This window comes from Equus caballus, chromosome 16, assembly GCF_041296265.1.
Source record: "Equus caballus isolate H_3958 breed thoroughbred chromosome 16, TB-T2T, whole genome shotgun sequence".
Lineage (NCBI taxonomy): Eukaryota > Metazoa > Chordata > Mammalia > Perissodactyla > Equidae > Equus > Equus caballus.
The window spans coordinates 8,352,314-8,365,385 of record NC_091699.1 but is presented as its reverse complement, the minus strand read 5'-3'; the positions used below and the strand labels follow the sequence as shown (position 1 = coordinate 8,365,385).

At 47.0% G+C, this 13,072-nt stretch overlaps 1 protein-coding gene across 1 annotated transcript in view; it reads right to left on the bottom strand.

Annotated features, from left to right (window-relative positions):
- Positions 1-8,587, bottom strand: part of LOC138918159 (uncharacterized) — an 80,728-nt gene extending 72,141 nt beyond the window's left edge. Inside the window, exons 1-2 of the mRNA XM_070238355.1 lie at positions 8,422-8,587; positions 174-696 (exon numbers count right to left, since the gene is read on the bottom strand). Coding sequence (XP_070094456.1) covers positions 174-696; positions 8,422-8,587 — 689 coding nt within the window. The remainder of the gene's footprint in view (positions 1-173; positions 697-8,421) is intronic.
- Between the last annotated feature and the right edge of the window lie 4,485 nt (positions 8,588-13,072).

The window sequence follows — 13,072 nt, the reverse complement described above, 5'->3', positions numbered from 1 at the left end:
AAATCTGTTGTAGGACTTTTTCATGGTGAACATATCCTGTCTTTTTTGCATTCTTTCTATCACAGATTGAGGCACCAAACCGCAGTGGCCAAGCTGAGGTGAGAGCTGCTGCTCTGCACAGAGAACAGTGACACTCGCCTCTCACCAGCCCCGAGGCCCACGCCCCCAGGTACCTCTCCCAGATGGAATCATCTTCGCAGGCGCCCCGGTCGTCCGTGTCCGGCGAGCAGGAAGAGCGGGAGCTGAAGGACGGCCTCCTCAGGCTAGCGGCCGTGGCTGTGCACGGCCCGGGCTGCTGTGCCCAGCGGGGACACGGAGCGGCGTCCACGGACGCCGGGGGAACGGACGAGCCCGGCCCGGGAGAGAGCAGCACAGCGCGGCCGGACTCCGCCGGGCTCGGCTCTGGGCAGGCAGGCGCGGCTGGCCGACGCCTCCCACGCCTCCCAGGACGGCGGCCCAGCAGCCGCGCGCTCCTCTCCTTGCGCGCGCGCGCCCGCGCCGCCGCCCAGACGCTGCCCGGCCGCTGCCCCGCCCCCCCTCCGGCGGTGGACTGCGGACAGCGACAGGGACAGGGACACCCTCCTGGGAGAACTCCTCGGGCCCCGCCCACACGCTGCTTAGGACCTCCGCGGAGCGGCAAGGTGCGCTGACAGGGACGCAGGGTCCCCGCTACGCTCTCTCTCGGGGAACTGCAGCCTCCTCGGGTTTGACTTGAATGTCACACCCGAAACCACGCAACGCCTACAAGAAAACATAGGCAGTATGCTCTTTGACATCAGTCTTAGCAGCCTATTTTCAAGTACCACGTCTGACTGGGCAATGCAAACAAAACACAAAAGGAACAAATGGGACGGCATCAAAGTAAAAGAAATCTTCTGCACGGCAAAGGAAACCATCCACAAAACCAAAACACAACCTAACAACCGGGAGAACATACTTGCAAACCATAAATCGGATAAGGGGTTTATATCCAAAATACAGACAGAACTCACACAGCTCAACAACAACAAAAATCAACAACCCACATAAGAAGACGGGCTAAAGATCTGAGCAGTGATCTCTCCAAAGAAGACATACGGATGGCCAACCAGCCTATGGAAAGGGGCTCCACGTCTTTAGCCATCAGAGAAAGGCAAATCAAAACTACAAGGAGAGGTCACCTTACTCTGCTCAGAATGGCTCTAATTAACGAGACAAGACACAGTGTGGGAGAGGATGTGGAGAGAAGGGAACTCTCCTACACTGCTGGTGGGAGTGCAGACTGGTGCAGCCACTATGGAAAGCAGTATGGAGTAGCCTCGGAAAACTAAGAATACATCTACCATATATATGATCCAACGAGCCCACTGCTGGGTATTCATCCAAAGAACTTGAAAACACCAATGCAGAAAGACACATGCACCCCTAGGTTCACTGCAGCATTATTCACAACAGCCAAAACTTGGAAGCAACCTAGGTGCCCATCAAGGGAAGAACGGATAAAGAAGACGTGGTATGTATACACAATGGAATGCTACTCGGCCCTAAGAACTGATGAGATCCGGCCATTTGTGACAACGTGGATGGACCTTGAGGGGCAGCCACCCCTTGGACCCTGTTTGTTAGTACCATTGGAAATTTCTCCTGAGTCCCTACTCAAAAAGGAAGTGGGTGGGGGGTAGAATAAGAAGGCCATATATTTGAAGGAAATAGGAGAAAATATTTCATTGTGAAAGTAATAAATGTTCCTTTTCAGAAGTCATGTGTATGTTGACAGTCTATGTCTTAAGGTACCATAATGAAACAACGTACACCTCATCTTCTCCCTCTTTTATCTGAGCATTAGGTTAAAATTCATGAAATTCCTAAGCTTAAAAAAACACACAAAAATCAGAAGGAAAGTTTTGGAGGTCATGGATGTGTTCAGCACTTGGTTGTGGGGATGATATGATGGGTGTATGCATATGTCCAAACTAATCAATACACATATAGAAAACGTGTGCATTTTTTGTCTATTACTCATACCTCAACAGAGCTAAAAATTCAAATAAATTCCTAAGTTTACTTTTTGAGGGTATATAAAAGTCAAAATTTCTAATAAAATTCAGATTCTTAATTTCTGAACATAAATAGCATTCCTGCTTTGATGGGTGACCCCACGACTCTCAAAAAAATTAAGAGCAATTGCTACTGTCAATCTCAGTGGAAGTTATTTTCAACACCTCACCCCCTCCTTTACACCTCATTATTTAAAAACCAAGGAAATAGTCTTCAGCTTTTAAAATGAAGGAGTAAATGAGTCAGCTTGACATTATACTTTATTCAAGATTTAATGTTAAGTAAAGGAAATAGCTGAGCATGAGCAGAATCCCTTCCATAACTCATCTTTTCTCCTATGCTGATAATAAAAATGACACTCTACTTAAACATAGTTTGCATGATATATTCTCAAGTAAATATACTTAACTGCTGGACATTTTATTTTGAGATTCTTATTCAATTTCTTCATATTTATCTATAAAACTTATTTGGCATCTTTCATCTTTTTAACTTTCGAAGGTTTAACTTTCCAAGAGACTATTTTTTAATGATGAGCTAACTGATGAATTTGTGCACCAACTGTTTTTTTGAGACTGAATATACAAATGGACAAAGGCCAGATCATATATGACAGTATAACTCTGACCCCCAACGTGGGAAGCAAACATCCCAAGAAGCCAAATCACAGCCCCTGCAGCATTCAGCACAGAACAGTCAGCACTTGGTCAGTAACTGCCAGTTTCCAAAACTCTCGTTCTGCTTTCAACACAGGACTGCCAGAGAAAGTCACATATGCTCCCTAAACCAGCACATAGGATGCCTGCCTTCTACTTAGTGAGCTCCAGCTTCCCCGTGTCAACAACTTCCAATCAGGCCACCCCTCCCCCACTCCCCTGACCTCTGCCACCCTCTCCCCTCCCTTTCCCTTCTCTCCTCTTCTTGTGCATGCAACAATCCTCTCCTGTCGCATTACAGTCTCTGCAATATTTTTAACGTGTGATGGAGCAGCTCCTCCCTCAGAGTTCTTCCTGGTCCATATTTTCCTAGCTTAGCTTATGCGTTTATTTTTTCCATGTAGGATCATTTATCTAACTCAACATAAAAGCTCGTTAAAATTTTTATTGGCATTGTATTCAATTTATAAAGTAATGGGACTGACCATTTAATGAAACTTCCTAACTTAAAACATAGACTGACTTTCCATTTGCCAACTATTTTTAATTGAAATTTATAGTGTGATCGTTGTAGATTCTACACTGCTGTAAGGAATAACTCCAAAAGTTCCAGTGTACACTTTACCCAGTTCCTTACAATGATAACATTCTGCAAAACTATAGGACGATACCACAGCCAGCTTGTTGGCATTGATGCAATCCACTATCTTATTCAGATTTCTCCAGTTTTACTTGTACTAATTTGTTCCTGTGTATTTAGTTCTGTACAATTTTATCAGATGTGCAAGTTTCTGTATCCATCACAGCTAAAATAATGATCAGTTTTATCACTACAAGGTATTCTTGTATTGCCTATTAAAAAATCAATGGATGTTATTTTTTAGAGCAGTTTTACGTTTACAGCAAAATTTAATGAAATACACAGTGTTCTCATATAGTCCTTGCCGCCACATGTGCATAACCTTTCTGTTGTCAATATCCCTCATCAGAGTAGTATACTTTTCACAATTGATGAACATACATAGGCACATCATTATCACTCAAAGTCCATAATTTACATTAAGGTTCACTCTTGGTGTCAGAGATCACTAGGGTATAACTCTGTGGTCCATTTCTGGATTCTCTACTCTGTTCCATTGATTTATGTAGCTGTCCTACAATGAAAATGATGATGCTGTGATTACAGTATGTACAAGGCAATACTAAATATTGTTAAAGTGTTTACTGCCGCATTATTCTTCCTGTCATGATTGTTTTAGCTACTCTCAGCTATGTGCCTTTCTATATAAATTTTAGAAAAAGGTGTCTCTGTCTACAAACTGTGGTGGAATTTTTATTAGAATAATATTAGACCTATAGATCAATTTGGGGATAATTGAGACCTGTACTCATTATTCTATCCAGTAACATGGTGAGGACTGCAGAATTCTCAGCACATAACAACTCCTTCCAAACCCCCACACCAGGAGGAGACTCAACCAGACTCTGGCATGGCTTCTAGCTGCATGAGTCTGTGTAACCGGAATGACTCCAGCCCACCATTAAAATGCCTTCCTGAGAGCTCAAAGCTGACAGAAAAATTTGCTATTTATTTTAGTCAACACCCAATTATAGGCCTCTGATCCCCCTTCTTAGAGTATTTACTAAAGAGGGCTTACAACTGTAGATATGTATCTCTCACAATTCTCTAAAGGACCTAAGAGCCACTCCTTTGAAATACGATCATTAAGACAGATAGAGCCTCTTTTTCTCAACTTCTGAGTGAGGATAGAATCCTAACTTTGATAACTGCAAAGTAACGAACACGGTGGGTCTAATCACAGTTACGGTAACCAACCTTTGTCCTTTTTCACTTCTTTGACTCCACTGAGCCCCTGAACCCTGCTCCTTCATTCCCTCTTTAAAATTCTAGATTCACCTCCGTACAAATCTGAGCGCAGCTCAGCTTCTGTCAGCTGTTACTGAATAAAATCTGCTTTCACCACTTGAACTAATTTCTGCTGCATTTGTCTTTGACAATAGTAAGGCTCTCAATTTATTTGCATCTTCTTTAATCACTGTAATCGGTATTTTATAATTTTCAGCATCAGATCCTGTACACATGTTCTTGAATTTATGCCTGAATATTTCATGTTCTTCAGAGTGCTTTTAAATAATACAGCATTTTCAAGTTTATCATCTGCAGGTTCATCATTAGTTGTAGAAATAAAATTGTCTTTTGTGTGTTGATCTTGTACTTTGTACTTGGTGAACTTTTTGTACTCACGTATTAGTTCTGATTTTTTTTTTTTTTTTTGTAGATTCCCAGAGTTTTTTTACACAGACAACAATGAAACTAGGAATGGTTACATTTTTTCCTTTCTAAACTCTATGGCTTTTATTTCCTTTACTTCTGTTATTGCCAGAAGCTTCAGTATTTTGTTGAATAAGAGTAGTGAAAGTGGTATTCCTTTTCTTGTTCCTTATTGTGGGGAGAATCATTTAGTCTTTCCCTGTTAAGCATGAAGTCAACTGTGCATTTTCTGTAGATGACCTTCAACAAGTGAAAGTAGTTTCCATCTATTTCAAACTTGCTAGAAAATTTTATGACAAACAGGAGTTGGATTGTATCAAATGTTTTCTCTACATCTCTTGCTTATTAACAAGTCTTGCCCTTAAACAAATAGACAGCCAGTTATTTCTCTGGCAAAAATTGGTTTATCTGGGATTAGCAAAGAATAGCCATTTGGAGTGTGCAACCATGGCAAGCCATGCAGGAGCACCCAGCAAGGAAGAGAGGAGAAGCTCTTTTATCTCAGAGTGGGGAAAACTGTGGGGGCTATTGGACACAGTCTTGAGGGCAGTGGCTTTTCATCGGCAGAGTTGTGACAGTCTCTCCTTGGGTTAGTTTCTGACTGGTCAGGAAGAGAAAGTCTTTATTCTTCCTGTTGCACTGCGCCTTTGACATAGGGCATGAGAACTCCCTCTATTAGCCTTCCAACACTATTTCAACTACGTTTCCGTTTATTAACTTTCACATGTCCCCATTTTGATTGCGATCTTTCTCTGAAAGCACTGTTGATCTGCAGTCAGATTTTTCCACTTTCAGTAGCCTCTCGTCCCTCGATGCCAGGAAGGAGCTTCTCTGGGAGTCATGTCCCAGGTTGGAGGAAAAACACACAGATTGGAAACCTATTGTGGCCACATTTGAGGAACACGGAGTGAGAGGAGGGAGAACTCTCTGGCACTTTTTACCTGAAGTTTGCACGCTATCAAGATCAGAGGCATTGGAGATGATCTGAAGTGTCATGTCATCCTCAAAGGTTTGGCAGACAAACTTCCAACAGACCTGGTCCAGACACCTTGGAAACCTTCGCATCAGATACTGTCTGCTTCCATTTGGAGAAATCTTTATTTTTAAGTCACCAAATGATGTGCAGTCCCCCCAAGAGTTTGTGCTTTCTTCAGGTGTGTCGCATGAATCCAAGTCTTGAGTTTTGTGGCAAAAAGCTTGGCTAGCAGCGCCCGATTGAGGAAAATACTATCATCTTGGTTGAGTTTTGTTAGTTTGAAATTTTTGGTAAGTTGTTCCTTGTTTTCAAGTTGTTAAATTATGAGAATGGAACTGTTCATATTATTTTCAATGGCTGAAGAACCTGCAGTGATCTATCCCTCTAGTGTGTCTCAGGCCTTTGAGGGTGAAGAGGCTTCCCCAAAGCTTCTTGAGGCAGAACGCTGTTTGCTGTTGGCCCCTAACAGCTTGAGTGCATCTGGGTTGGGGAGGAGACAGAGACTTCCAAGAACAAGTTGTTTCTTCTTGAAGGAATGCTGAAGATGCCCAAAGTATGGTACTTTGACATACAAATTATTTCGAGCCAAAAGCAATCGAGAGCCAGCAGATGCAGGAAAAACTCTTGATCTCCACCTTGACTGCTTTAAATGAAGGATAGACTTCCTCTTTGGAAAGGAAATTTATGTTTCTAAAGGAAATTTCCATTAGTAAAAGCATCTGCACCAGAAAGAGAATGACTCTTAGAGAATTTTTTTTTGAGGAAGATTAGCCCTGAGCTAACATTCCCCACCAACCCTCCTCTTTTTGCTTAAAAAGATAGGCCCTGAGCTAACATCCATGCTCATCCTCCTCTACTTTATACGTGGGATGCCTGCCACAGCATGGCTTGATAAGTGGTGTGTAGGTCCGCACCTGGGATCTGAACTGGTGAACCCCAGGCCATCAAAGCAGAATGTGTGAATTTAACCCGTGTACCAGCAGGCCAGCCCCTACAGAATTTTTTTTTTTTTTGAGGAAGATTAGCCCTGAGCTAACTGCTGCCAATCCTCCTCTTTTTGCTGAGGAAGACTGGCCCTGAGCTAGCATCCACGCCCATCTTCCTCTGCTTTATGTGTGGGACACCTGCCACAGCCTGGCGTGCCAAGTAGTGCCATGTCTGCACCTGGGATCAGAACCGGCAAACCCCAGGCCACCAAAGTGGAACGTGCGCACTTAACCAGTGAACCATCAGGCCAACCCCTAGAGAACTTTTTTAACTGAGAGATTTATCTGCATAACAAGGCAAGCTTTATTTATTATACATTTTCTCCCCTCATCTTCCCATAATTTTCCTTCAGCCACTTCCTGCTGCTGCTCACCCAGATGGCTTCCTGCTTCCAAGCTCCCCCATGTGCACCCAGTGTGGACTGGAGTTACAACTGGCAGCTGGTGTGGAGCTGCCTGCTCGAGGGCTGCAGAGCACCATCCTAAGTCTCATCCCCAGCATGACCTACCTGGCCAGAAATACTCAGGATCTGCCACCACTGCACAGGATTGGGGCAGCTGCACTGATGGTTCAGATTGTGGGCAGTACCCAGCCCAATTCCCACTCACTTTTGTTGACCACATGCCTGTGCTGTTTGCAGATGGTACAGATTTAAAAGAGAAGTCATATCCTGCTATTAAAGTGGAACTGTTGGACTGACTTGAGGGATTTTTCAACACCTGCAAAACTAAAGAGAAGCTGGGAGAATTATCAGAAGAGTTCTACAAAAATGAACTACTATCGATTGAAATGTTGAATATACATGTCCCTGCAGTTGCTAAATTGAGACGTCTTTTAGACAGTTCTCCTAGGGAAGATTTACTAGACATTCTGACATCACTTATCCAAACAAGCAACAGAAATGCTCCAAATTTTAGATACTGTGACTCTGGAGGAACTGTCCAAGATGATGATACCACTGCTGGTGAAACAAATGCAAGAATTGAAATTGCTTTAAAAAAAACAGAAAACTTGGGGCTGGCCTGGTGGCACAGTGGTTAGGTTTACATGTTCTCCTTCAGAGGCCCGGAGTTTGCCGGTTCAGATCCTGGGTGCAGACCTACGCACCACTCATCAAGCCATGCTGTGGCAGGAGTCCCACATATAATGTAGAGGAAGGTGGGCATGGATGTTAGCACAGGGCCAGTCTTCCTCAGCAAAAAGAGGAGGATTGGTGGTAGATGTTAGTCAGGGCTAATCTTCCTCAAAAAAAAAAAAATTATAACAATAAAACAGAAAAAGCGAGAAAGATGATAATAAATGCATTATATGAATATGCCTCAATAGGATTTCACACATCCTAGGTACTTTATTTTCTGGCACATTGTTATGGGATATCATGCAGGTGATTTCGACATATCCTGTGTGTTTTCCATGCGTGTCCGACACCTGATTCTGGCGTGTCCGGCAGGTAGTTTCAGTGAATCAGGCACCTGTTCCGGCGTATCCAACAGGTGGTCCCGGCATGTCTGGTAGGCGATTCCAGCACATGTGACATGTGGTTCCGGCGTATGCGGCAGGGGATTTCGACGTGTCCGGCAGGTGGTTCCAGCATGTCCAGCACCTGGTTCTGGCATGTTTTGCAGGTGGTTCCGTCATGTCGGCACCTGGTTTTGGCATGTGCAACACCTGTGTCTGGTGTATCTGGCAGGTGGTACTCACAAGACTGGCAGGTGGTTCCGAAGTGTCTAGCATGTGGTTCTAGTACGTTCGGAAGATGGCTCAGGCGTGACCATTGGGTGCTTCAGGCATGTGCGGGAGTTGGTTCTGGCGTGTCAGAGTCATGGTCCCAGCATGTCCGTCATTTGGTTCCAGGTGGTTCTGGCTTGTCTGGTGGGTGCTTCCAGTGTGTCTGGCGGGTCGTTCTGGCATGTCTGTGTGGTGGTTCCAGAGTGTGTGGCGGGTGGTTACGGCATGTCTACCAGGTTTTTCCAGCATCCAAGGTGCCTGGTTCCAGCGTATCAGGCAGGTGATTTTCGTGTGTCCAGCAGGTGGTTCAGGTCTGTCCGGGAGATGGTTCCGGCGTGTCCAACATGTGGTTCTGGCATATCTGAGAGGTGGCTCCGGTGTGTCCGGCAAGTGGTCCCGTTCTGTCTGGCACATGGTTACGGGGTATCATGCAGGTGATTTCAACGTGCCCAGTCGGTTGTCGAGGCCTGTCTGACACCTGGTTCTTGTGTGCCCGGCAGGTAGTTTCAGTGAATCAGGCACCTGGTTCTGGCATATCCAACAGGTGGTCCCGGCATGTCTGGTACGTGATTCCCGCCTGTGCAGCACATGGTTCCGGCGTATCCGGCAGGTGATTTCGACGTGAGCGGCAGGTGGTTCCAGCATGTCAGGCACCTGGTTCTGGCATGTCTTGCAGGTGACTCACTCGTGTCTGGGACTTGGTTCTGGCATTTCTTTAAGGTGGTTCATTCATGTCCAGCACCTGGTTTTGGCGTGTGCAACACCTGTTTCTGGAGTTCTTGGCAGGTGGTTCTCACAAGACTGGCAGGTGCTTCAGGCGTGTCCAGCAGGTGGTTCTGGCATGTCGGGCACCTGATTCTGGTGTGCCCAGCATGTGGTTCCAGACTGTCTGTCAAGTGGTTCAAGCTGGTCTAGCAGGTGTTTCAGGTGTGTCCAGCAGCTGTTTCAGGCGTGTCCGGCACCTGGTTCTGGCCTGTGCTGGACCTGTTTCTGGTGTATCCGTCACATGGTTCCAGCGTGTCTGGCACATGGTTCTGGCATATTCGGTAGGTGGCTTCAGCATACTGGGAGCCTGGTTCCGGTGTATCTGACAGTTGGTTCCATGGTGTCTGGTAGGTGGTTCCTGTGTGTCTGGCATATGGTTCTGGTACATTCGAAAGGTGGTTCCGGCATGTCCAGCAGGTTGCAACAGTGTGTCTGGGACCTGATTCCATCCTGTCCGGTTGATGCTTTCAGAGTGTCCTGGCTTTGGTTCCGGCCTGTCTTGCAATTAGTTCCCACATGTCCGGTGGGTGATTCTGGCGTGTCTGGCAGATTTTCCAGCCTTTTCCAGAAATTGGTACTGGCATATCCAGGACCTGGTTCCGGTGTATCTGGCAGGTGATTTTGGCGTATCCAGCCGGTTGTTCTGGCGTGTTAGGATGGTGGTTCCAGCTTGTGTGGCAGGTGTTTGTGGCGTGTCTGGCACCTGGTTCTGGCATATTTGGGAGGTGGTTTCAGTGTATCTGGTACTTGGTTCTGGGATATCCAACAGGTGGTTCCGAAGTGTGTGGCATGTGGTTCTGGTAGGTTCAGAAGACGGTTCCAGCCTGTCCGTTAGGTGCTTCCAGCATGTCTGGAAGTTGGTTCTGGTGTGTCAGACTCATGTTTCCAGTGTGTCCAGTGGGTAGTTCCAGGTGGATCTGGTGTGTCCGGTGAGTGCTTCCGGTGAGTCTGCTGGGTCGTTATGGGATGTCTGTGTGGTGGTTCCAGAGTGTTCGGCGGGTGCTTTCGGCATGCCTGTCGGGTTTTTCCAGCATCTAAGGTGCCTGGTTCAAGCATATCCAGCAGGTGAGTTCTTTCTCAGCTTCCTAAAGAGCTGGAAGCAAGACAGTTTGTGGCTTGTCTCCGCTTGAGGGACGGAGGCAGTGCTTTGTGCCGTCCACCTCTCGAGCAATATAGGGCATGGTTGAGAGCAAATGGGCCTTTCTGACATAGGAGTTTTCTGACACTCTCTCCACGAATGCACAAGGACAGTTGGTTAAAAGCCTCTTGTCTCTATCCTCCTAAGCTTGTGGAATCACAATCATTTGGGCCTTGGCCCCATTGCTTAAGGGGAAGATGTAGCCATTACCCCTGAGCCGGCTTGGCAAGAGGGAAATGTGGCAGAAGCAGAAGTTCTAAAGCAGCGAGTTAAGGGCTGGGAGGAAATGGCGTTCAGCTGCCTGTGTATGAGAGGTTCCCAATATGCTGTAAGAGCACTGTGGAAAGCGACTTCTTTCTCAGCTTCCTAAAGAGCTGGAAGCAAGATGGTTTGTGTCTTGTCTCCCCTGGAGGGATGGAGGCAGTGCTTTGTGCCTTCCACCTCTAGAGCAATGTAGGGCACGGCTGAGAGCAAAGGGGCCTTTCTTCCATAGGTGCTTTCTGACACTCTCTCCTCCAGTGCACAAAAGCGGTTGGTTAAAAGCCTATTGTCTCTCTCCTCCTAAGCATGTGGATGCACAATCATTCGGGCCTCAGCCTCCTTGCTTAAGGAGAAGATGTAGGCATTTTGTCTGAGCCGGGCTGGCAAGATGGAAATGCCCCAAAAGCAGAAGTTCTAAAGCAATGAGTTAAGGGCTCCAAATAAACAGCATTTCAGGTGTCTTTGTATGAGATGTTCAAGGTACACTATAAGAACAGTGTGGCAAGTGAGTTCTTTCTCAGCTTCCCAAAGAGCTGGAAGCAAGATGGATTATTGCTCATCTCCCCTTGAGGGTTGGAGGCAGTGTTTTGTGCCTTGCAATTTTAGGGCAATGTAGGACTCTGCTGAGCAAACTTGGCCTTTCTTCCATAGCTGCTTTGTGAACACTCTCTCCACCCATGCACAAGGGCGGCATGAGAGGTTTCCAGTATGCTGTAAGAGCACTGTGGGAAGCAAGTTTTTCTTAACTTCCAAAGAGTGGTTGGTTAAAATCCTATTGTCTCTCTCCTCCTAAGCATGTGGAAGGACAATCATTCGTGCCTCGGCCGAATGATTCAGGCAGGACTTGTGTGACCCACCTGCCTTAAATGCTGGAACCAACTGTTGGACACTTCAGAAGCATCATCTGGAAACGGTGGAACCACCCACCGCAGATGTGAGAATCAGGTCCAAAACGTGCCAGAAGCACCTGCAGGACACACCAGAACCATCTGACTCTAACGCCAAAATCACCTGCCGGATACACAAGAACCACTTGATGGACGCTCCAGAATCACATGACGGGCATGAAAGAACCATCTCTCAGAGTGCCAGAACCATGTGCTGGAAATGCCGGAACCACATCACTGACAGACATGAACCACCTGCTGGACACGCCTGAACCACCTGCTTCACTCGCCGGAACCACCTTCTGGACAAGCCAAAATCACCTGCCGGATAACCTGGAACCAGGCCCCTTAGAAGCCAGAAAAAGCCAACAGACATGCCAGAAGCACCTGCCGCACACTCTGGAACCACCATACAGACATGCCTGAATGACCCGCCATACACACCAGAAGCACCCACCAGACACGCCAGAACCACCTGGAACCACCCGCCGGACACACTGGAACCATGACACTGACACGCCAGAACCACCTTGCAGACATGCCAGAAGCACCCAAAGGACATGCTGGAACCATCTTCCGAACGTACCAGAACCACATGCCAGACACACAGGAACCACCTGTCACACACTTCGCAACCACCTGTTGGATATGCCGAGACCATGTGCCAGATACACTGAAACCACCTCCCGAATACGCCAGAACCAGGTGCTGGCCATGCCACAAACACCTGCCAGACAAGCCGGAACCACCAGCCTAACACGCCAGCACAACCTGCCGGACATGCCAAAATCACCTGCTGGATAAACCGGAACCAGGTCCTGGATATGCCAGAACCAATTTCCAGAAAAGGCCAGAGCAACCTGCCAGACAGCCTGGAATCCCCCGCCAGGCATGCGGGAACCAACTGTCAAACACGCCGGAACCAACACCTGGACACACTGAATGCACCAACCACACACGAAGGAATCAGGTTCCGGACACATGGTAGCCACCAGTCGGACACGCCGGAACCACCTTCAGAACATACTGGAACCATATGCGAGACACACGGGAACTACCTGCCAGACACCACGGAACCAGGCGCCCAGTACGCTGAAGCCACCTGCTGAACACGCCCAAACACTGTGCTGGACATGCCAGATCCATATGATGGATACACCAGAAACAGGTCCAGCACAGGCCAGAACCAGGTTCCAGAAACAGCTGAAACAGCGGCTGGATACACCTGAACCACCTGTTAGACCAGCCTGAACCACTAGATGAAGAATCCTGAACCACATGCCAGGCACACTGTAACCAGGTGCCCGACACACCAGAACCACCTTCTGGACACGTCTGAACCAC